The sequence below is a fragment of the Anser anser genome, assembly GCF_964211835.1.
Source record: "Anser anser genome assembly, chromosome: 16".
In the NCBI taxonomy this organism is placed as follows: Eukaryota; Metazoa; Chordata; class Aves; order Anseriformes; family Anatidae; genus Anser; species Anser anser.
In genome coordinates, this window is record NC_139737.1 from 15,826,095 (window position 1) to 15,850,922 (window position 24,828).

General features: G+C 50.0%; 1 protein-coding gene across 2 annotated transcripts; it reads right to left on the reverse strand.

Moving 5' to 3' along the window:
• Nucleotides 1-2,054: 2,054 nt before the first annotated feature.
• Nucleotides 2,055-24,775, reverse strand: GGT7 (gamma-glutamyltransferase 7). Of its 2 annotated transcripts, XM_083801684.1 has the most exons (16): nucleotides 24,546-24,675; nucleotides 20,617-20,721; nucleotides 20,276-20,502; nucleotides 19,300-19,451; nucleotides 18,396-18,510; nucleotides 17,782-17,849; nucleotides 17,068-17,141; nucleotides 16,464-16,657; nucleotides 14,046-14,133; nucleotides 13,219-13,346; nucleotides 11,705-11,793; nucleotides 10,834-10,986; nucleotides 9,966-10,083; nucleotides 7,664-7,801; nucleotides 6,845-6,944; nucleotides 2,055-5,181 (listed from the first exon to the last, which is right to left on the reverse strand). In XM_083801684.1, the coding sequence occupies exons 3-16, from the start codon at nucleotides 20,441-20,443 to the stop codon at nucleotides 5,018-5,020; spliced, it is 1,749 nt and encodes a 582-aa protein (XP_083657810.1). In that variant the 5' UTR covers nucleotides 20,444-20,502; nucleotides 20,617-20,721; nucleotides 24,546-24,675; the 3' UTR covers nucleotides 2,055-5,017. The 2 variants fall into 2 exon arrangements, with proteins under 2 accessions (XP_083657810.1, XP_083657809.1); XM_083801683.1 differs by lacking the exon at nucleotides 20,617-20,721 and having other exon boundaries at nucleotides 24,546-24,775.
• Between the last annotated feature and the right edge of the window lie 53 nt (nucleotides 24,776-24,828).

Here is a 24,828-nt window from a genome sequence, read left to right on the forward strand (position 1 = left end):
AGGAGAGGGACTTTCCCCAGCTGGACTTTGCAGTCCAAGGAAGCTAAGGGGGAGCTACAGAGTGCATCTCAAGCACCATTGCCCTGGTACCCTGCTGTCTGCATGTGCAGCCTCATCTCTGCAGCAACGTGAGCTGTAGGCAGATCTCCAGAACATACCACAGCTCAGCTGAGCTTCGTACACAGCCTGGATCCACCCTGTGTAGCCTGAATATTTCTGGCTCTTGCCTGGCCTCGGTACACCGTAACTGAGACCACAGATTTATCAGACCAGATCTGGCTTGTCATTCCGTGTTTGTAGAGCTTCTCCCCAAGGAGACCCTACTTTTGGTTTGGATTTCAAAGCTTTGCTGCAGAATGAATGATGCCTATGAATACAATGTCACCTGCTGAGCGGTCACAGTGAGGAATGAGAGCTATTTACAGCACATAAAGACAGCTGCATTTGAGCTTTGTCCTTGTCCACAAACAGAACAGAGAAATGCATTTGATATCAGGATAATCAAGATTACAGTTATACTTACATGCATTTTTATATGACAGTATTTTAGAAGGACAGATACTGTAAGGAAAAAGAAGGTAGACTCGTGGCTCATACTGACTTGAACAGAATGATTTCTCCTCTAATACTGGTATAGCACTCACTTATAGAGAGAGAAGGGAGAAGACCTATTGTGTTGTGATTGTAATCACTTTTGATCCCGGACTGTAGCTGTCTAGGATTTTGTTAATCTGTGAGTGAGCGTGGTGAGAAAAAGAGAGGTGGGCAGCTGGCTGCAAACCCGAGAGCTAGGCTGGGGATGCCCTGGTGTTAGCATCTCCCTGCCTTCGTGGAGGTGCTGGGGGACAGTTGTGGTGGACAGGCATCCTGTAGCCAGCAGGAAGAACCATGAGTGTCAAGTAGCTGTGGTCACACAGGACTTTGTGACAGGCTCAGCTCCAGAAGACAATCTGCATCTAAAAATGTTCAGGTCACTGGAGGGCCCTTCATGGGCAGCGTGGTTTGGTGCTTGAGAGCTACAGCTGTGGAATCCCTTCTGCCCTCTGCACCAGCCTGTTTCATTTCCATGTGGTACCTTGCCTCTCTGGGAGCTCTGTCTACGTGCCAGAGCTCTCCTTTCTCTGGCCAACATGCAGAAGTCCATCACAGAAGTAGGAAAGATCTTTCCCAGGCTGTTATGAAAACACCTGTGTGCTGCAGGAGCTCTTCCCACTCCACCTGATTCGTCCTAAAACTTCAAAATCTGCGGCATCTTTGATGCATGATAAATACAGTTTTGTCGTTCATGAAAGAGATGAACGTTCATGAGAAGAAACTCACCACCTCAGTTGGGAGACCCTCTGACAAGACGCTGGCAGCGCTGCACAGGGCAGGGCAAGATCACAGGGCAGACATGGGACCTGGGTCTTCTGCCTTTGTGGGCCCCTTGTGGCCCCCAGGCCCGAGGCGTGAAGTGGTGTGGGGAGCAGGAGCAAGGCTGGCAGGGAGCGGTGGCAGGGTATGGGCAACTGTGCAGAGACACCCGGGGAGCTGCTCCCACACCCATGCTGAGTGGCAGCAGGGGCCTCCAGCCTTTCCTCATCCCAGGCACCACCAGCAGCGTGGCTCTAACAACCCCAGTGAGCTCAGCAGCGTTTCACCCAGCCCGGGCTGGTGGGAGCAGTACATGCTCCAGCCTGTCCCCATGTCCGCGCACCGAACAGGAAAACGATGGGAACAGAATGGCACGGCAGAGAGGCCAGAGCATCCTTATTCCCCCTGGATGTCAACCTTGGCCTTGTCCCTCCTTTAGGCTTTTGTATGCAGTGTTCTGGGCCTGACACACACAGGTCAACAGAGGTATCTAGAGCTAGCAAAGCACTGCTTATTAACTGCACTCATTAATGGCATTGAACCTTTGTGAGAAACCACTGACTGAGCCAACACTTAGTGTCAGATCCTGTTATCAGCTTATCCCAATGTAAAAATCGGCATGTTGATGGAGAGCAACAAGAATGTGAACCGAAACAAGTGGATTGCTTTCGAGACCATAATAGTTACATTTGACAACGACATCTGTTTATTTTTTTATTTTTATTTTGTTCTTTTTAAATATTTTATTTTATTTATTGTTTTTCTCATTCATCCTGTATTTTGTGTTCTGAGCTCCTCAGACACTGATGTAAAAGTTTCAGGACAAATTCTGCTTCAGAGTTGTTAGATGTCTGCAATAGTTGGGTTGAAATCAATGCAGATACTGTACACCCACATCTCCAGATATGGCCCTTTATTTCACAATGTCTATCTTACCTGTACAAAAGGAAGCATCAAGAACTTCGTGGTGCCACAAATTAATTTGATCAGATCTCCTCACAACAGGTTGACTCAAAGTACCAGAGACACTGGGCCAATTACCTGATGAAAGGTTTCAGTACTGAATACGTCTGTGCTACACTGACGCCATTTTAAACAGAGAAAATGGGAAATAATTCAAAATATCTTTATTTCTCTTAGCCATTACTTAGGGGACTAAGACCCATCTTCCAGTTATTTAAAATTTTCTCTTTTTTGCAACATAGGCCATGATCCAACAGAGCACTTAAGAACATGCTTTATTTTAAGATTCCAATTAATTGCTCTGAAATTGTACCTTGGGGCTTTTAAGTGCCCTTTTGAGTCAAGACCAGAGTCTTTATCTTACAAATGTATACAGTTTCCAGCATCAAAAGTGAATTAGGGAAAAGAATTGAATGAATAAATAGGAATGTTATCTTTCAAAGCATTCTGTAATATTTCATGCAAAGTACTGTAGCAGCAGTTACCTGACTATTTATTTTGCAGTGGTGCCCAGTAAACCTCCATGTCTGAGGGACACATCACTGCTGTCCTCTACCAGAAAGTCCCAAATTTCCACCAGTATGATTCAACACACAAAAATGCATCCTCCCCTTCCTGTTAAACCCGAGGAGGTCTGCTGCATGACATGTAATGTTTTGTGAATGCTCCAACTTTGTGCAGTGATGAGTTCTAGCGCCTGTGACAGAAAAATAAACAGATTCGAGGTCCTCCTCCTGAGGAAAGCCTGTTCTTGCCATACGGGCGGTTTGGTGACACAGTGTACAACTTCCCACAGATAACACCGTAATTGCCCTGTCTCTTGGCTGAGGCCACTAACGCTAAGTAACAGAAAATACTGTAGATGTTCCCATCTGCTAAGTAGCTGCCTCAGGGGTGGCTGCATGTCAGAGGAGCATAAAAACTTCTCTCTCCCTCCTCAGCACAATGTGCAAGAATTAGCGTAAGATGCTTTGAGATGCTCAGCTGGTTGGTGTCAGGAACGATTAGTCCAATTATCTATGGTAGCTTCCTGACCACCTCAAAGCAACCCACACAAGCCCTGTGCTAAATGGCAGCTTGTGTGAGGGAGGTGCATTACAAACAAGTTGGGGTCTGAGAGGCTCCCTCAGAAAGACGGTTGGGCTAACGTGCGTCAAATGACAGACCAAGGCAACAACAAACAGACATACATGTATAATAAGTACAATGGCCATAGACATGTTTGCACCATGAAGGAAATCATCACAATTTAGACTTCAGAAAACGATCAAATTCCAGATTTTTTTAGTGCCAGGTGGCTCTATCTAACTTTCTCGTAAAAACAAACAAACAATAAAATAAAATAAAATAAAATAAAATAAAATAAAATAAAATAAAATAAAATAAAATAAAATAAAATAAAATAAAATAAAATAATGGGAGGAAATGTACAAACATAGATTGAATGAAATGGTGCAGTGAACAGATGTGGTGCTTTTTTCATTTTTTTAAGTCAAGAAATGCAGAAGTATTCTTATATTCTGTATTTCATGCTGTGTACAGAAAAATATCTCAGTAGTTTTTGCTTTGTATTGTACCTTTTCTGTCATTCTCTTCAGCTTTTCTAACAGCCACCTGAGCTGAACTACAGGCCTGAATTTAGCAAGCAGAAAATCCCAAGCTTCTCTGTAGGGATTATACAACTCAGGCTTTCAAAGCAGACTGAGATAAGGCAGTGTAAGGAAAGCCTTGAATCCACCTAATCTGTTTCCATGTGGTTTTCAGTCCGTGGTCTGTGAATTTTTATAAGTATGTGTAGTATTTCAAAGATATCTCCAGAAAGTATCTAAGCAAAGTAAGCCCATTACCACTAAGCATAAATTCACTACGGAGGAGGCTGGACTAATGTAAGAAAACTACTGGGGGGTCCACAAGTCGTAAAAAGTTGAAAACCATTGCTCCGTTTACAAAATGTGTGGTGGGGCAGCTGTTCTGGGAACAAAAGCAGTGAATTGCTGGTCTATGCCAATAAAGAGGCAGACTGGTTCAAAACTGGTCTTCCAGTGAGTATGTACAGCTACTTGATTCAAAATATTTACTCAAAAAATTCAAGGTATGCAGTGATGTAAGAAAAGGAACTAACATAGGAGGCTGCATGCTAGTAAAAATCAGCTGGCCCATACAGAACATTAAAGGACTCCCTGATATTCCAGATACAGGCACCTACAAACACTACATTAGGCTGCATTAATTATTGACTTACACAACAGGCAAAGAATGAACTTGGGAAAGAAACGGAGATGAAGTTTACAGTATTATCAGCAGCTGTTTTTTCCTGTCATTGTTTTCTTTGCTAATGTTCCTGCTCATTAAAATTAAGATGTTGGTTAGAATCGGGCTTCTGAAAAGACTGAAATTAATGATAAGATGCTGCCAAAAGAAAAGTGTCCTCCCTTCATTCCTATAACAACGACCGGACTGCTTACATTTCAAATATTTTTTTAAAGAAAGAAAAAAACAGAGAGATGTATGTTGGCACCACTAATCCCCCCTGTGTCATCCTGGGTAGGGAATGCAGAAAGTTTACTCAGCAGTGTAGATATATGTGTGTGTATGCAGTGGTGTCACTCTGGAGAGAAGGAGGCAGCCATTTCAGAACATGCACATCACTTGGGTTGATCTCTCTAAAGCCTTGTTCAGTGAGTATGTTGTTTGGGAGGTGCTATAATATTGTGGCTCCGGCAGCATCCACGCTCCTGGGATCCTTCAGGCCAATGATGAAACTGTTGGTTCTCCTGGCCCCATGAACTAGGGAGATCACCTTGACTTTATCCACTTCATGGCCCCTGGCTACAAGACATTCAATATCTTCTTCAGGAAATTCACCTGTAGGGATTTTAAAAGAGGGGTTTGTAAGTGAAACCACCATTGCCTTTGATACAAAGCTCTGTCTACAAAACAGCCTGTGGTGCTTTCAGGTGTCCCAGACAGTGTGAGCTGAGTGGCCGAGGAGGACCAGCATTCACCGCCCTGAGCATGCTCTCAGCACCAAAGGCTGCTCAGAGTTGGACAGTGTTCTGCGCAGGGGAGGAAATGAGAAGATCCTGAAGATCAGTCAAACACATGGAAGACCCTCTTCGTTGAAAAAGGGAAAAAATACGTTGTTGGCACAGAGTGCTCAGGGAAGTTGTGGATGCCCCATCCCTGGAGGTGTTCAAGACTAGGTTGGACAAGGCACTGAGCAACCTGATCTAGAGGGAGATGTCCGTGCCCATGGCAGGGGAGTTGGAACTGGATGGTCTTTTAGGTCCCTTCCAACCCAAACCGTTCTATGATTCTATGATCCTAATTATTATGTATACAGAACTAAGGGCAGTCCCTGCTCTGAAGAGCTCAATTTAAAATAATATTAATGGCATTAATCAAAGTAAGATACAAAGCAACTCAAAACAAATGACAGTAAACCAAGTTGCCAAATGACCAACTTTGTAAATTAGAATGTGGTAAGCTTTCCAACCTCCCCTTTATGTAATTCTTAATCTTCCAGCCTAACTTAGGCTGTTCGCTCTTCTGCTTTTATTTTGTTTAGTTGGTGTTTTGCAATTTTCATATGAATAGAAGTGCCTGAGGATACAAAACAGGGGATGCAGCTGGAGAAGTCCAACAGGCACACAAAAATCCCATACATATACCTTGTTGATTCCAAATGTCCAAACCTACAAATTAGGGCCTTTTGAAGTTTTGGATTTGTTTTAATTACTTTCTAGTTTTCAAGCCTGTGGGTCACACCTGACAGGCATTATTAGATTTTCCTCTGAAATGAGAAGGCCTAGAAAATTTGGCTATTTTGTGTGAAATAAGAACAAAAAATCATTTATGGCTCTCTGTGCTAAGATATGGGGCTTTATGAAAAACACCATATAGACCAAGACTTGCAATAACAAGGACTAGAGCTGGCAGTACAGTCTCCAGCGTGTCAGCGTTGATGCTGGATTTCCAGTACTGTCAGCCTAAAAGCCTTGTTCTAAGCCTTGTCTTCTTCCCAGCTGCTGGAGTTAGAGAGACAGACTGGAAAGTGACAGAAAAGCATTTATGGCAGTGGTAATAAAGTGTGTGAAGATCTGCTAGCTTTCATAACCTGTCTGGGTGAAGATGTGGTTACAATCATGCTTATCTGGATATACGCAGTGATGTAATATCAGATCACACAAAAGGTTTTCAAGAAAGGACAAGGCTGCTGCTCGGAGGTGGGTTGGGACAGAGGGAGGGTTGGTGAGAAGCATCCAAAAGAGTTGGAACAGGTGGTGTTGGAGGGGCCAGGGACTGTTCCCAAGACAACAGCATGGCTCAGCAAGGGCTCCAAATTTTGATGAAGCTAGGTTACTAATTTTGTCTGACCCCAAACCTGCTGCGCCCAACAGGGATCCTGCAACATGGGGAGCTGTGCACTGGGCTATTGCACTTCCACAGCAGTGTGCTATGGAAATGGTGCTACTCTCCTGAACATGCCAGACCTCTAGACCGTACCACACCCAGCATTCATACTCACTGTCAACCTGCAAGGTGTTGGACTGAAGCTGTGGGTGAAGTCGACCAAGTGACAAACTTTCACTCAGATTCTTGTTAAGTGCTAAAACATTTACCAAAACCTGTGAGAGAATGAAAGATCCTCAATAGTAAAAAAGTAATGAGAGTAGGAGAAGTGAACTTCTTGAGCATCTCCCTAATAGGTGGCTCCAACATCTGCAGTTGCAGCAGTCAAAGAAGAATTTGAACTGCTTGCCAAACTGCATGAACTAATGCAGGTTTTCACACACACAAAGAGAACCTTGAAATGCAGCCCGTGTATCGTTGATAGAAAAATGGTACCTCTTCAGGATTGCATGGGCATTTTGTCACATAGTTACTGCTAAATTAGGAGAGTTATATGTCTGGAACTTGACAATCTCTAAAAATCTATTTGTTACAGCCAGAAGATCAGTATGTTACTTCTCCTAACAACACAATCGGAAACAATGTTTGGCTTTAATTTTGCCCTGAATTATGCTTTTCAAGAGGTAAGGAAAATGGGAGCCAACTTTCTTTTTAATAATCCAGTGCTGTTGCGCATACAGTCATGCTACTGGCAAGTACTTCTCCCAATTACAAATAATAAATTACGAGGAGCTCCCCAAATTGTAGTGAGTGCTGAGCAGGGAGGAATTTAGTCTGGAGTGCACTAAAAAGAGCTTTTCATAGGGTAAAGAGCTACCAGAGCTACACAGACTAGGACATTAGGATGGAAAATGTGCACCGCAGGAGGAGACCCTCCTTTGGCGTTGAGCCCAGCAGCTGCTTGAGGGAGAGGCCACCCTGACACAGCACTGACCTGAACGATGCCGCTCAAGGCTTTGTCCCCGTTGTTAGCTCCCAGACACAGGTATGTCCCGCACATCCCCTCAGATGGTCTCACGATGGTGGGCAACAAGAAAGACAGGGGCCGTTTCCGAGGCTGAATGAGATTTTGCTGCAGATGAGGAAGACACACCAAAAAATTTCAGCAAGCAGACAAAGGCTTTGCTGGTGTTCAAGTTGTGCAAGTTAACTTCTTACTCTTTCTGTCTGAGCCAGCAAATACACCTCTCTAGTTTGATAAGGCTGCCATTGTCGCTACTATGACAATGCCCTCCGATGTTAACAGGATCCAGCCCATTTCTTGCCATGGCTCTCAAAGAAGTTTTACAGAGGACATACAGAGCCATTCACCCACTCCTAAAGTATCAACTCAGCAAAGTGGGACAGTTTTTCAATACACAGAAAGAAGAATCAACAAGGCAGCACTGGAAGATAACAGTACTGGTCTGTAATTTTTTGTTTCCAAGAACTGAAGATTTTTCTTCTTCTGTCTATTACTGTTAAACCTGCAGAGCAGGAGTTCATGAAAAGAATTCTTAATTCAAGTTCCCAAAGGACAGTTGCTCTAAAGTGCATTTGGGCTTCAGGAAAAATCACAGAATCACAGAATTTTAGGGGTTGGAAGGGACCTAGGGAGATCATCAACTCCAACCCCACCCTGCCAAAGCAGGTTCCCTAGAGCAGGCTGCCCAGGTAGGAGTCCAGATGGGCCTTGAATATCCCCAGAAAAGGAGACTCCACAACCTCCCTGGGCAGCCTGTCCCAGTGCTCCATCACCCTCACTGTGAAGAAGTTCTTTCGCATGTTGGTGCGGAACTTCCTGTGCTCTATCTTGTGGCCATTACCCCTTGTCCTGTCCCCACACACCACTGAAAAGAGGTTGGCCAAATCCCTCTGTCTCCCACACCTCAGGTATTTATAAACATCAATAAGATCCCCCCTCAGTCTTCTCTTCTCCAGCCTAAACAGACCCAGGTCTCTCAGCCTTTCCTCATAGGGAAGATGCTCCAGGCCCCGTATCATCTTTGTGGCCCTCCGCTGGACTCTTTCCAGGAGATCCCCGTCTTTTTTGTAGCGGGGAGCCCAGAACTGGACACAGTACTCCAGGTGAGGCCTGACCAGGGCAGAGTAGAGGGGGGAGGATCACCTCCCTTGACCTGCTGGCCACGCTCCTTTTAATGCACGCCAGGATCCCATTGGCCTTCTTGGCCACCAGGGCACACTGCTGGCTCACGGCCAACCTGTCGTCCACCAGGACCCCCAGGTCCTTCTCCGCAGAGCTCCTCTCCAGCAGGTCATCCCCCAGCCTGTACTGATACATGTGGTTGTTCCTTCCCAGGTGCAGGGCTCTACACTTGCTCTTGTTAAACCTCATTTGGTTTCTTCCTGCCCAGCTCTCCAGCCTGTCCAGGTCTCGCTGAACGGCAGCACAGCCTTCTGGCGTGTCGGCCACTCCTCCCAGCTTTGTGTCATCGGCGTACTTGCTGAGGGCAGACACTATTCCCTCATCAAGGTTGTCGATGAAGATGTTGAACAAGTCCAGACCCAGTACCGACCCCTGGGGAACACCGCTAGTCACAGGTCTCCAGCCGGACTCTGTGCCGCCGATCACCACCCTCTGAGCTCGGCCAGTCAGCCGGTTCTCAACCCACTCCTTACTGTCCACTCCTCTATCCCACACTTTCTCAGCTTTGCTATCAGGATGCCATGGGAGACAGTATCAAAAGCCTTGATGAAGTCAAGGTAGATGACATCCACTGCTCTCCCCCCATCTACCCAGCTGGTGATGCCGTCATAGAAGGCAATGAGGTTGGTCGAGCAGGATTTCCCCTTGGTGAATCCATGCTGACTACTCCTCATAACCTTCTTCTCCTCCAATTGCTTGAAGATGGCCTCCAGAACAAGCTGTTCCCTTTCCAGGGACAGAGGTGAGACTGACTGGTCTGTAGTTTCCCGGATCCTCCTTCTTGCCCTTTTTGGAGACCGGAGCGACATTGGCTATCCTCCAGTCTTCAGGCACAAAAATAGGTGTCTGAGACATGCAGCTGCACTATGCTGTTTGATAACATTGCATTATAGTGATAACTGATACACACAAAGCCTTCTGCTTACTCTGTTTCAGCGGCTTGTATAATAAAAATATAGAGAGAACTGTCTATAGAAAGCTCCTAAGTTATTAATAAGGCACCAAATAGCCTCACCATTGTGGAGATGAGAAAAAAAAATAATAAAAATTGTGCAGACAACTCAAAAAAAATTGTCATGTTGTTCATTACCAGCCTGGGAATGGAGTGGTTCATTGTTTTGTTTTGCCAGGAGAAGTCCAACATCTGGCTGTTCAGGAGGATTCCAGAAGGTGTTATTATTCCACTACCAAAGGGACGATTCAAAGAACTGAAAAGAAACAAGAAGAAATCTCATAATATTCCTCTCAGTGATTCATTGTACACCTTGAGGCTTTCAGTCCTCCATTTTTTTCTACCATCTTGGCTTGACAGAGAATGTTCTACGTTTTTTTTACAGCCGGTAAGATGTGCACAGCAGGAGTCTCCACGTATTTAGGAGCAGGCACAGTGACCACATGGGTGATGGTGGGCCAGACCCTCCTTGTACTGAAGGATTCTCCTCTAGATGATGAGTCTGTCTCCATGCTGCTGAATTCATCACCTCTCTAGGGAGCAGACTCAGGCCAAACCAGGAACACAAGGGCTATGGGCAGAGTTAGTAGGGTTGCACAGGGCAGAGCAGTACCTCAAAGCCTTCACAGCCCACATATCTCCATCCCATCTTCCCCATTCTTCTTGTTGCAGGACTAACTGGGACAGAGCAGCCCCATGAGGGCTGGGGGGCTTGGGAATGCTGTTTTTACTTTAAGGATCAATTCAAAATTTCTTTTGTGACCACAAATCTTGTCTAGAAAAGCACAATCTCTCTCACTACCTTTTGAGGCTCTCTGATGGGCAGACCATGGGCTGACCCAACAGGCTGGAAGCTGCAGCTCTAGGCTAGGTTTGTTTTGGGGGGGAAGCCTCCCACCCCCTGTGAAAGAGCTTCAGGTATGGCTCCATCCTGTCCTGCTGAACCTGCTTTATTCTCGCCACTCCCACCCTCTGAGCATATTGCGGAGAGAAGCAACTCCTTTACCTTACAGCCACAACAATGAAGTCATCAGGCCCCATGACAAGAACCTGGCTGGCAGCAGGTCCGCTCTCCACAGAGAAGTGCGGCAGGCGGAAATCAGACGAGAAGGACTGGGAGTCGTTAATCAGCTGGCGCAAGGAGTTAGCTTCTGATTTACTTCAGCAATGAGGGAGTGAAAGGGATAAGAAGGCAATGAGCTTAGAATGTTTAACATCTCTTGGTGGGGGTATATCTACATAGCTAAGGGCTGTGCTTCTCTAAGGAGGCTGGTCCTAAGGACAGGGAGCTCCTCTGGTTCATCTGATGGAAAGAAATGAGATGGCTCAGCCCACAAAACGAGGGAACACCATGAACCTCCCAGGCTCTATCTGTGGGCACGAACTCACCCACTGATAGTCATGAGGTGTCACCACTGGCAGAGTGCTGGTCCTCTGAGTGCAGAGGAGGGTGAGACAGATCCAGCACTGGCCACCAACCATGGCTAAACCTGGCTCTGAGGTAGGAGGCTGGGCTGAAGTCCTGAGGCTGGCCTCTCCTGCATCATTGGATGTGCTGCAGAGACAGTTTGTCTGACCTCCTGAGAAGGAATAGTTAGAGGGCTCAGAAAGTGGGAGGAACCCTCAAGATCAAACTGTCTCCAGGAAACCTCTGTGTGAGGACATTTGATGGTTCATCTCCAGAGACCTGTGGTACCAGCTGTGATCCTGGTGGGAAAGTGAGCCCTAGGCTGGACACACAAGGACTGACCTTTCCTCAGTAAAACAGAGGCAGAAAAACCTCAGGTCTCCCTGCGCATTGAAAAGAGCAAATCCCCGAATGATATCCAGATCAGACATCTTGCAACTATCAATGTGCCCATCAGCCTCCGACCTACCTCAGCATGCCTTCTGCAGCATGAGTGACAGACACATCATCAGATGGGTCTCCCAAGTTGCTAGCTTGACTCAGGGCTACTTTTAAGGTCTAAGTTGAACACACAAAGAAAGAAAGAAAGAAAGACATAGCATCATTTAGGTGGACCAGGAAATACCATCTTTGATACCCCAAAGAGGAGGTACCTGCTCTTCCAGCATGTTGGCTAAACCCTATGAACTCAAATGTCCACTTCAGTGAAAAGGGCTGCCACATGGGTATGGGGACCAAGGGGCATCAGATTTTCATGGCAAACTGTATGCTGAGGAAGCCGACTGTATCAGGCGGTGTTTGTATATGTTCCACCTCCCAGGTGAGGTTGTCCAGTTGGCTTAACCCAGCTCGGTGGTTCAGCTGTATTGCCAGCTGGCAGATGGGGTTACCAGGATGCCACTTTCTTTCTATTTCTATTCCTGAGTGGCCTCCACAACAGCAGAGATCACACTGAATCCCAGTGGGACAGTAGGTCCTGGGCTTGCCATTGCCTCTGGGATGGCACTAGACTTTCAGTTTTCAGGTCATGCCATTTTAATTAAAGTTTCGAGACAGTTCCTTTCCATTTTAATATGCACCATTCACAAACAGTCTTTCCTGAAATGCTGTAATTTATCTTCTGATGTACAGTTCAGAACATGATTAACTTCTGGGCAAGGTGGTGTTTCTATGAGCCTCCTGGCCACCACAGCATAGGGGGGGTGTACAAGCAGCTTGGTGGCCACGGAAGATCTCCCTTGAAACATCCAGAGCACATGTCCAACCCAAGGGCACAGGTTAAAGACATCTTGGTCATGGCTGTCCCAAGGCTGGACGATTTGGTGTTGATCTAGCACTGAATCGTAGCCATGTGATCAGCCTTGCAATCCTGAGTAATCAAGGTTACACATGTTCTGAAGTGACTGCCCTTTATCTGGACGTTGCTACTCCTCACCTGCAACATGATAACTAGTGGGTGAAACTCTTGGCCCAGTGCAAGTGCAGAACAAGCAGATTCATTTAAAGCTCCCTAAAGAGTGCTCAAAAGTAATTTTGCAGAGTCGATCTTCTCTGCCTCTTCACAGTTCTAGCTGCATGTAACACCTCCAGTTGCTGTATTTTTGCTAAGGCAAAACTTCCCTGCACCCACTGTCCTGTCTCCTACAAAAGCCTCTGTAGCATAATATGTGGAAGAAATTGGTGGGATGCCCTCAGTTGCTCTGGGGTCATTCTGCAGAGACAATCACATATAAGAAGTGGGCAAAAGCCATAGTCTGGTCTTCTGTAAAAGGTCTGCTTTAGGTAGAAAGAGCTCAACTGAGCAGGAGGTTCCAGGATCTGCAACTACCTGAGGCAGCAGCACAGCTCAGATTTACACTTTAGCAGTCTATTTGCTCATTCTCCTCTGGGAATTACCTACAAACATTTTTGTACAACCAAGGAATAAATGAATTATTCTCCAGCAGCCTAACAAATTCAGACAGATGTTGAACCTCCTCTTACCTCTGCCATCCAGTGCAAGATATTCCCCCTGGATGCTTGACTTGAGATGTTAAAGCCCTCAAGGATGTTCAGTGCTGTGATCAGTGCAGGACCTGCATGTGGAGGTGGAGGAGTCAAAACAAGATGACCTGTGAAGGGAAGAAGAGAGAAATGAAGTTCCATTTTTAGACACTGTTCAGTGATAATTCTTTCCCATAAGGTAGTGTTCTTGGGGACGGCGAAGCCTTTTCAGATTTGGGGAGATAATTAAAAAGTGTTTCCTAAAATATTCCTGTTGTGTCTTTCTGTTTCTTTAAGATGCATAAAGGAAGTCCAGAGAGGGATGTTTCTTTACATCTGAAATTCAATTCTTGTTGGTTGGCTGAGTGGTTTCTGGACTTCAGGATGGCTGAGTGGAGATGAAATGGGTTTGCAATGTTACAGCTGTAAGGAGAGTGAATACAGGGATTTCTATAAGAGTATGACATTTTAAAAACTTTTTGCATAAAACAAGCTTTTCTCCTTTGTAGATCAACTTTGGGAGTCATCTTCAGATGTAGACAGTAGTGTGTGGTCCAGCTACATCTAGATATTGTATCAATGTGTGACCATGTTGCATCTTTACATAGTAAAACTCTATCAAAACACAATGGGTCACTACCAAGGAAAAAAACAGGCCCATTTGAAAGTGCTAGAAACCTCCTGAACCTCCTCAGATGCATCAGGCTCAGTAGGCAACAGAAGGAATCTCCCAGGTGGGCTTTTCTGCAGATCCTGTTACAGACACTGTCACCTCCTGCCAGATGAAGCAAACTTTTAACTGCAGTGGGTCAGGCAGCAGCGTTTACCTCGATATACCGTGTGGACAGGATTCTCCACTATAACGCTGTAATTGCTGAAGTCTTCCTCCACCAAGACTCCGCCGTAGTTGTGCACCTGAGTGGGAGAACAAGGCAGCGCGTGCTGAGAAAGCTGGGGCAAGGCTTTCTGCATTCCTCATGCTGGCCTGTGTGAGCAATCACCATGTTGTTAAATACCAGTGAGATTCCTGAACACTTCCAGTGCAATCCAGGTGTTAGTTTTTTCAGGATCCCTTGAAAAATCTGTGTTTTCATGGCCTTGGTGGCTTGGCTCATCATTCACTACCTCTGGGAGCTCTGCAGCTCACCTCCAAAAGCTCACCCGCTGAGCTCACTCTACCTGTGCTGAAGAAGTTCTGCCTACCCATGAGGATGGGGACTTGCACTGCTTTGCAGCCTTCTCCTGCCCACCCCCCCCCCCCGCCCCAGGTGGCAAGGATGTGTATGTTAAAGGTTATGAAGCATTTGACTACTTCCAGGAAGGACCCTGGGTGCAGCAGATGCCTATCACAAGAAACCTTTAGCCCTCAATTCCCACCCTATTTTTAATTATTTCAGGTGATAGAAATATTGATGTACCCTTGGTCTTTCTGTAATACTTTCCCAGAGATAGAACATAACTGGTTTTGGTCATTCTCATGTATGCAGTAAAGGTGGGTAATTCCCTCCACTGCAGGTCCCCTATGGTTGAATCGTGATGGAAATGGACCATCACTCTGTTGGCCTTAAAATCCCCTGACACAAGTAACACAGTCACTATACAGGTGGTACTGTGCTCATGGGCCACCTCTTGTCTTTCTCCCAAGAGAAGCCATGCAGGCTGTTAAGAGGTTCTGCTAGGGTGAGTCCTCTGGATTTCCACCCAGAAACACCTAACTTGGCAGGAAAACTTCTCCAGCAGAAGTGGTGGAATCACTGAAGCAGGAAAGCTAAAGTAGTGCGTATCTAGAGGGGTCAGCATGTCAAACCACCCCAAAACTGCAAAAGAAATTGTAGCTCCTCTGTGGAGTGCCTGTTCCCTTCCTAAGGCGATCCTAGAGAGCCAGCCATGTTGCTCTCAGCGGCTGAGATCAGCAGGCAGCTGCCTGTGCCAGGAGCTCCTGGAGCTCGGCCAAAGGAGAGCTGGGGCGAAGCAGCAGGGCATGGGGCAGGTGGAGTCAGAGGGTGCAGAAAGGACAGAAAACCCATTCAGCCACACACTGCAGACACCATCTCAAATTCCCTGGATAGCACTTTTCTGCACCAGTGCCTTCCCAGCTCATGACAGAAACAAAGGGCAGGGTGTTTCGGAGTTTTACCACCCCTTCCTTTGCTGAAACAATAAACATTGTGAAGCTGATGTGGGAAGCCAGCACTTCGCTCTGCAACTGAAGCTGGACTAGCACACTTGATCCAGAGCCTGCTAAGGTCCTTTGTGTTGCAACCCTGGGCCTTGCTCCTCCATGGAGAGCTTGCGTTTCCCTGCAGCAGCCCTCAGATCAGGGGAGCGGAGTGATAAAGCAGGGTCAGGCTATGGAGATGCACCACAAGCTTGGGACTTCTGTTCATTGTTCTCCACCTCTGCTATGGTCCATGTGAACCATAGGAAAAGGCTTCCTAACACAGAGCTCACATGTCTAAGGCTTGAGCTGAATAAGCCCAGCCCAGATTACTGACAACGTGTTGAAGGAGCATCACCTGAACCATGATGGCAGGGGAAAATGGTCCCACTAACCACTCTGACTGCAGCTACACAGGTATAAAGTAGATTTCCAGTATAACTTACATAAAAATTGTTTTAGTATGCTCATAAATATTCATCACCACTCCCCCTCTGGCCACAGTAGTTTTTTTGTTTGTTTGTTTGTTTTACTGGAATAATTCCTTGTTGTTGCCTTCTTTTCTAGAGCACCTCCAGCAACAGGAGTTAAACTTGGGCAAACCTAAGTGGAACCAAGACTGTCTGATCCTCCACCCACAAAGCTCACAGTTTTGTTTTCAAATCATCCTCCCAGAGCCTGTAACTCACAGTCCCATTAACGACAACAATTTTCTTCTCACCAGTGGTGCACCTCTCCAATAAGGAGTGAGGAGCTGTCACGAACACTGCCTTAACACAGCTGGGGTGGGGAGAGGTTTTTTTTTGCCTTCAAAAAAAACAGTCTGCCCTGGTTATAGAGGAAGGCACGGGTTTCTTTTCTGTAGACTGTAGAAACGATCTGTGTGTCACTTACACCGCTGCAGGGACAAGGACAGGAGAGAAAAAGGAAGCTGCGTGCATTTGTCCCCACTGCTGTGCTGACAGCTGGCTACAGCTTATCTCCAGGTGTTGTCCCAGCTTAAAGAGGTGATGCAGCAGGTGGCATTCCCATCCCAGGCTGTACTGTGCCGTGGCCTTCAGCAGAGACAAGGACAGATGTGTCTCACCTCAGAGATGATCTCCTGGGTCAAGTTGCCTCTGTAGAAGGCTGATGCCCCTTCTGTTCCCACCAGCTCCAAGATGGCTGCAAGGTCCAGGCGCCTCACAAACATGCCAGGCAGCAAAGGCTGGCCGTCTGGCAGGAAGATCTCCCGGAATTTGTCAGAGTAGTTCAGGTTCTTCAGTTCAGTCAGAGCTTTGGCTGTGGGTGAGAAGGGGAGGGGCAGGGGAAGAACATCCAGAAACCCCAGGATGCATGGACATGCAGGGGACCTGGGGACTTGCTGCTGCCTCTTGCCATTTCCAAACCAGCGAGCCAGACCACAGGGGGGTGGATTGTATCCCCACTGCAGCTAGGAAGGAAACCCAAAGAAACCCCACCACCTCCCCACCAACCCTGGGGAAGGGCTCCAGGTTAGCTGTCACCACACTCCCCTCTTGTAGACCCCTGCTTTGACTTGCTCACCTCCCACCACCCATTTCCAGTTCCAAAGAGCTCTGATTCCCCATGCACACCACCTACTCCCTCTCAAGCCCTGCCAACAGCCTGGCAACCTTGTGGTGGCTTCCTCTGCGCTGAGCAGCCACCTTGACTCCCCAGCATGTGCTCACCCAAGTCATGTGTGACATTAAACCCGTCCTGGGCGACAGCAGCCACGAGGCCCAGCAGCTTTGACCAGGGGAGCCTGCCAAAGGAGAGCAGAGGAGGAGCCGCGTGCCTTGGAGTTGCGTGGCACAGCCGGGGGAGCGGGCAGAGGCTGGCCTCTGCATATGGGGGCTCTCAGCACACCGGGCTGCAGGGCCAGTTGTGGCCAAAATGAGCACTGAGCTTTGTTGTTTCTTTTCAGCAGGATCATCACAGTGATCCATGTTGTGCCCCAGAGGAAATGACAATGCAAGGATGGGGAAATGGGCATCTCTGGAGCAAAAGCTCACATTCCTGAGCAGTTATTCAGACTCTCCCTTTTGCTGTCCCAGTAGGGCAACAAGGACAACCACATTTCTCAATGTCTAGCTAAAGAGAGAGCTGAAAAATGTATGAAAATGCATGAAAATATTCTGCACATATTTCTAAGATAACATTAACTGTCTTTTTAGAAAACATTTGCCAGAATTTCACTTTGCAGAAAATCTGACCAAGCTGATTTATTTCTTTTGTTAAATAAAGCACCAAAACATGAAGGTACTTTTCAACACAAGCCTACAACTACCCGCTTACTAATGTTTTTGACTGGTGGCTGAGGGCACAGTCTGATGGTGAGGGGCTGCATACTCCCAGCTCCCCGGGGACCATGGGGCACAGCCTGTGCAGGGCAGAGGGCTTACCTCCCATGCAACTGGTGAGCCTGGTGCATGCCTTGTATCATGCCTGGCACCCCCACCAGCAGACCCGGCTGTAGAAAAGGAAGGACGAAAAAGAAGAGTAGAGTCTCCTTCCTGTGAGGACATGGTCCCCAGCTGCAAGTCAAGGAGCTGCAATTCATGCTCACATGGAAGGTGTTTGCATGGCCTTTAGGAGAGGGGAAGGGGTCTGTAGCAAGACACTAAATTAGAGAATAAGTCCTTGGAAGGAAAGAGGAAACTTCAATCCCAGTGTCAGCCCAACTTGGTCAGGAGAAATAACCCAGCAGAATGACACAGGACCTTGCTCCCTCCTGGAACTTCTGTTCTCCCAGATCCCCCCTGCTGGAGGGAGATGCCTTATTCCCCGCCCTCACCCCAACGGACCTCCTTGCTCCTCAAGCCCTACACACTCCAGGCATTCCAGGGATGATGAAGGAGTGTTTCCCCAGGCTCCCCATGGCTGCAGGGCATGGACGTCTCATGGTGGAAGAGGTCTCCAGCCACTTCCCTGGGCATCTCCCACTGGGCCCAGGAGCTGTTGGGAGAGCACAGCTGGGAACAGCAGCCAGCTCTGGCCCTGAGGGAGGGCTCCTCACCTTGGTGTCCTTCTGCAGGTCCCCTTCCAGCGGGATGCCCAGGGGAGCCACCTCACGGAAGTCGATCACCTGGCTCCGGTTCTTCCGGATGTCGTGGACCAGCATCACCCCACCCCTGCGGCAAAAGCGGGGTCATGGCACGGCACCGTCTGTCCCGGCTGCAGCCGCTGCCATAAAGCCAGCACAAAGCGTGGGTTTGAGCTGACTGAGCCTGCAGCAAGGCTGGGTCAGTCCCTGACAGCCTGGCCAGAGAGCCACTGGCTCTGTTCCACTGCTGGGCTGGGACTGTGTGGGATTTTCTTTCTAATACTAGCTGTTTTGCAACAAAGCAGGTGCTTTGCTTACAACGAAGCAACCTCCTGCCCAGCTTGGAGGAGCTATCGGGTGGTTTTATGCAATGTTCCCGGGACCTCCTGTGAAGCCAAGTGCACTGGGCCCATGGGGTTACCAGCCCAGGGATGTACCAGGAGCAGGAGGGGAGTCGGGGCCGGCTGGAATCAGGCCTTGGGCTCCTGCTAAAAGCAGAGTTTACAGAGGGAAGTGCTCGATCTCTGCAGGTGCTGGGACTGACCCTGGGTGCTGTGAGCTGCTGGCATCCCGCACAGGGGCTCAGTCACCCACTGTCACTTTTCAACTCTCTCAAGCCTGCGGCTGGGACTGTCCTGGCAGCTGCTACCGTAGGCACAGAATTTCCCTCACAGGGTGCTCTGTCCCTTGCTGCCACGTTGGGCCCTTTCAGTGGCTGCAGCCTGGGGGAAGGTCAATGTCCCTGTGCAGACGTGGACACGTCCACTGCCTGATGCCAGAGTCCCAGTCCTGCAGGCTGTAGCTTGGCAGGACAGGAGCACACATGGGGAACCAACATGCTTGAGCCCACCCGCAGATGGCAGTGGTCACCACCTACCCGCCGATGCCCGACGTGTGGGGGTTCACTATTCCCGCGCAGAGGGCTGAGGCGATGGCTGCATCCACCGAGGAGCCCTGCTTGTTGAGCACCTTGATGCCCAGGGCTGTGCAGTGGGCAGCGTCCGTCACCACGGCACCATGCTGGAAGATCTGCCGGAGAGGAGACGGTTGTACCAGGCTCTCAACCCGCTTCGGCCAGGTAGCCACAGGGCCAAGCTGCTCCACTCCCAACAGCCGCATTTTGAATTCCGGTAAGAAAGCAAATAATCAAAAAAATGCAAAGCTCCCATTCTGGATTTGCAGCCAGGTCTGCCCTGCCGGGCACGAGGTGGAGAAGATGACCATGATGATTGGATGCCCCTGAGGCTACAGTTGAAAAAGTTCTGCAGTCTATTTTTCCTGAGGATGGCATGACCCCACGACCACGCTGCCTTTGCTCTGCAGAGGAGCACTGCTCCATGGGAGGGTTTTGCAGAGGGGTCAGCTGTGATTTCAGCAATTCCCCTGCACAGATCCTTCCAGAGATGGGCCCTGACATATGGATCCCTAAAACTCTGCAAGTGGAGATGCACAGACATTACGTCCTGCTGTTCTAAGAGCAGCTCTTGAAAAGCATTGACATCTGGCTCTGACTATGGCTGGAGACACACCAGTGGGGCTGCCTGCTGCCCCCACATCACCCCCAGACCTGCCGGGCACAGCTGCCCCAGCACGGTGCAGGAGCTCAGACCTCAGTCTGACACCACCAATCGCCCCCAGCTCCTAAAAAAAGCAACACGAAAAAGCTTTCAGACAACTCGGGGTATTCTACGATTCTATTAATTTAGGAAAGAATTGCTGAGAGAGGGACTCAGCACCTAGGGTCTCACTGACACCTACCAGGGCTAAACCACTGGCAAGGAGGGAGATGAGGGAACCTCTCCTGTTTTCAGAGCCAAAGCCCACAGCATGCTGCAAAGCCAGTTTCATCTTACCTGAGGGTCCCCAAAATAGATCTGCATGATCAAGGCCACTGTGACCCCTGTGGCGAAGGTGAGGCAGGCAGTGATGATGACGGTCAGCCCGTCCTGCCGGCAGCTGCAGTCTCCGGAGAACGGGTCCTTGCTGGTCTCCCGCAGAGGGGACACGTCCTGGCTGCCCATCTCCGAGGAGGACGAGGGCAGGCGCTGGAGACGCGCAGACTTCAGGAAGGAGTCTGGGTCTTTGTGAGCAGCAGGGAGAAAACAAGGGTTAGGTATTGAGCAACACAGGGCTCCTGTTGCAGTGTTTACCCAGCACTAACATTACATGGAGCTGCGTCCAGCAAGGCTATTACCTTCCCTATTGATACTAGCTCTCAATAGACTTTCTGGCTCAGATGCTGCTCTGGGCTGTTTTATTGTTTCCTTCCTTTAGCTCTACCTATTCCAAGATGACTTCCCTGGAGATTAAGAGAAAAAAAAAAAAAAACAGAATTTTTCTCCATTTTAGTCTGTTCATCAGCTTCCAGGGATGGGCCCATTTGGATGGCTGACTTGCAAACAGGTCTCAGAAATGCATCAGGACTGAAGAAGAGGAAATTCAGATTTGAAACAGCAGCAGCCTTATTTGGAGCTATGCTTGAGCATCTGAGCAAAACAGAGGCCCAGGCACAGGAAACATCCACTGAAGCATGACGAAGTGGGGGCAGAGAAGAGCAAACCTGCAAATTGGACCTCAGCGGGTCCTCCAGGCCTGGCTGCTGGACAGGCTCTGCTTGAATTCCTTCCTCTGGCTGACGAGGTCCCCTGTGAGATCCACCTGCGTGCTGAATGCCCAGCCCCGAGGTGGTGAATGCAATGGGAAAGAGATTTAGCCAGGCAGCAAGCAAGTCTCAGGGTGACCAAAAGGTCCAAAACATGCCCTGACTCTCTGCCCGGATCAGCTACTGCCTTTGAGGTGGGGAGGAGGCCTGTTGAGCACACCCAGACAGCACGGATGGGCCCATCCCTGATGGGCACCACACGGCCCCGATCGGCTAAGGGCAGCCAGGAGGTCCTGGGGCTCCCCAAAGACAAGCAGGGCAGGAAGAGGAGCACCCAGCAGCAAGGGCAAGGTGCTCAGGACTGCTCCCCACCAGTCCGCAGTGGGGCTGGCCTGGCCTGGGGGACCATGAGCTGCTGGGGCCTAGCAGGAGTTTGGGGCACAAACCTGGAACTTTGGCTGGGGAGGTGAAGGCTGAGGGGTCCCTACAGGCCAGCTCATCGCTCGCTCAGCAGACATCCGAGGGGCGGTGGTGGTGGTGGCAGGGTCGTGTGCCCGTCCTGGGGCTGTTCTATTCTGGAGACATTTCTGGATTTGGTGACAAGCAAGCAAAAAACCCCACAGCCCTGCTGTACCTCTGCCTCCTCTGTCAGCAGCACCTCCCTGGGGGCTGCCACCCTGTCCTTCTGTGACAGCGCCCCAGGGCCATGCTCAGCCCCAGGCAGGTCCCTGGGATCAGGCAGGGGGGTGGCAGCTCTAACTTCAGTAGCGCTGTGACCAGGAGTAAGTCCCCACAGCCAGGGAATCCCCTTGGAGTGAGATGAATCCCCTTCACACCGCAGGGACCCAGGAGCAGGGCTGGGAAGGCCACAGAACTGGCACGTCTGGTCTGAGCATGTGGAGCTGCAGCGTGTGGGCAGGGGGACCCAGCTGAGGGCAAAGGGCTGGGGCGTCCCTGGTGGGGGTGGCAGAGATGCCCTGGCAAGGAGTGTCATGCACAGCCACAGGCATCCCACAGGGCCTTGGGCAGCTCACTCTGTGTGGCCACGGGTGCTGCGTGGTGTACTGGGTCTGGCTGGGAAGGAGCTAACTTCCCCTGCAGCAGCCCACACAGCGCTGTGCTCTGCACTTGTAGCTGGAACAGCCCTGGTATCACCCCAGCGTTGTGTCTGCTGCTGAGCAGTGCTGGCACCGCATCAGGACTCCCGCTAACCCCCAGAGCCAGCGGGCTGGGGGTGGGCAAGGTGAGGAAGGAACGTCACCAGGGCAGCTGGCCTAAACCAACCAAAGGGATATTCCATGCCATATGGGGTCACACTCAGCGATAAAAGGTGGAAAAAGGAAGAAGAGGGGAGGGGTGGGCTCCTGTTGTGAAAACGTCTGTCCTCCCAAACAATGGCCCTGCTGCAAGGACGTGGTCAAGCATTGCTCGTTGGTGGGAAGTAGAGAGGAATTTCTTTCCTCTGCACTTCCACACGGCCTTTTTTTTTTTTTTCCCTTTTCCCCTTTCCCTTTTCCCTTTAGTTAAATTATTTAATTAATAATAATTTTCCCTTAATAATTATTTTTCCTTTAATTCAATTATCCTTATCTCAACCCATGAGTTGTTTCTTTCCTTTTCTTCTTCCCCTCCTCTTCTGAGGGGGTGAGAGAATGGTTGTGGTGGAGTTCAGCTGCCTACCAAGGTAAAACCACCACACATGTGGACAGCGTGGCCATGATTTGGAAGGAGGGGGCTGGTCTGGAGCACAGAGGGCAAGAAGCATCCTGCGCGGCCAACGTGCAGGTGCCTGTCCCAGCACCACTGTTCCCCCTTCTCCCTTGCAAGAGAAGCCATCAAACCCTACTTGGCTTCCAGTGGAGCTGTGGAGGAGGCCTGTTTTCTTGTGGGAACCGGCACTGTGGGGACACAGGACCACTTTGGCTCAGGACATGCTGCGGTGGGGACAGCAGAGGCCAGAGCTGTTTGCACGCCCCAGTGGGCACTGCAGCATGGCACTCTGCAGTCCTTTGGGGTGGTTCTCCCCATGACCAAGAGCACAACAGGGGACACCCCTGTTAGTGAGACCGTCTGTGTGGCAGAAACCAAAGGTCTGGATTACGTCCCCTATGGGTTTGGCAGATGATGTGGCATGAAGAAGCATGAATGGCTTTTGCAACACATACACGATGTCAGATGAGTGCAAGACTCCACATGGCAGCACAGGAAATGCAGTTCTTCCAGGTGGCACCTGGGGACACCAAATGCCCAGAGTGGAGACTCGCACCTGGCAGGACCCCTGCATAGCCCAAACCACAAAAACCTCTGCTCATGCCCCACATGCAAAACAAGAGATCTCGTGCTACTCCTGCCATACTGCCCACGGCAACTTCACCTTGCAGGGTCCAGTCACAGGGGAGTACTGGGAGGGATGGGATGAGAACAGACAATGAAAACGACTTGGTGGTCACAGTGAGATGAGGCCTAGGACACGGTGCGAGTGGCGCCGACATCCACCTGCAGGTTATCGAGCAGTCCAGGAGCTGCATGCACTTGGCTGCGGAGCAACTTGTGAGCAGTTGTCGCTCCTCAGACCCCAAATCCTGCTCCCTCAGCAAATGGGTCAGAGCAGGAGCAGGCCCTGGGACTAATGAAACCAGTGGCAGTGAACTGCAGCCAGTGGTGCTACACAGAGAAGAGCTTAGGGCTTGTGGTGGAGTATCGGGTAATCTTATGCAGCGAAGGTCTATGCTGCTTGTGGAAACATGACATAGAGAAGAAAAAATTACTCTGGACTATTTACAAGAAAGCAATAAAATAAAAACAGGCAAAAGGTTTTCTCAAGGATAAAAGGTACACCTGGCTTTATTAAAATCATGCATCTGGCAGGAAGGAGTGCTAGCTCTTTGCCAAAGTCCTTGTATCTGCTGCTAATACCAACTTCCAGGTCAGTTCCAGTGCCTGCTATTCTAGGCATGTCCCAGCAAGACAAATGAGGGGCTCTGCAAGGACTGGGAAAAATAAGGATGTGGGAGCCCAGCAAGCTCCTGCTTACTGTGTACAGCATCAAGGCCAAGAAGGTACTACTCAGCCCCCCTGGAGCACGTGGCCGAGGCAGACAGGATGACCAACATCAGATGTTTGCAGTGGGAAAGGCTGAAATGTGGAAGCGAACTGTAAAATGAATGACACAGAGCTGTGATTTGATGAGATCCCCCATGCCGATACGCTCTGCCCGGGCAGCGAGGTGACAACGTGCGGCAGCCCCCACGGCAGCGGGGTAGCCGTGGCTCGGCGCGGGCCGTGCTGCCCGGAGCTCGCTGCCACGGTTCCGCCGGCGAGGAACACGGGGAGCCGGCAGCAGCGTGGGGCCCCGTCCCCTCCCGGCAGCAACCCCGGGGAGGCCGCGAGGGACCGGGCGGGGGACGGGTTGACCTGGCGGCCCCGGCTCGCCCGCACGGCGCGGGGGGCGCCGGGGCCCGGGGAGGGGCAGGGAGCGCCGCGGGGCCGGGAGCATGCGGGGCCGGGCCGCCGCCCCTCACCCGTGTCCTGCTCGCCCAGGAACGCGTCCTCCTCCTTCCGGGCGCGGAGGCCGCCCTCGGCCGCGCCGCCCGCCTCCTCCTCGGGCAGGCGGGGGAAGCTGGTGATGCTCATGTAGTCCACGGGCGAGTAGGCGCCCAGGGCGCGCTGCCGGCCCCCCGCCGCCTCCGCCTCGGCCGCCGGCCCCGCCGCGCCCCCCGGCGCCGCCATCCCGCCCGGCTCCGCCGCCCGCGCCGCCGGAAGGGGCCGGGCCCCGCCAGGCTCCCCGCAGCGGCCGCTCGGCAG

Bases quoted from the DNA above. Each gene is read 5' to 3' on its own strand.
- GGT7 (XM_083801683.1), bottom strand. From the start codon at position 24,753: ATGGCGGCGCCGGGGGGCGCGGCGGGGCCGGCGGCCGAGGCGGAGGCG. The intron at 20,503-24,545 runs GTGAGGGGCGGC...CTGCTCACAAAG, and splicing joins CCTGGGCGAGCAGGACACGG to ACCCAGACTCCTTCCTGAAG. The intron at 5,182-6,844 runs GTGAGTATGAAT...AAATCCCTACAG, and splicing joins CAACACCTTGCAGGTTGACA to GTGAATTTCCTGAAGAAGAT.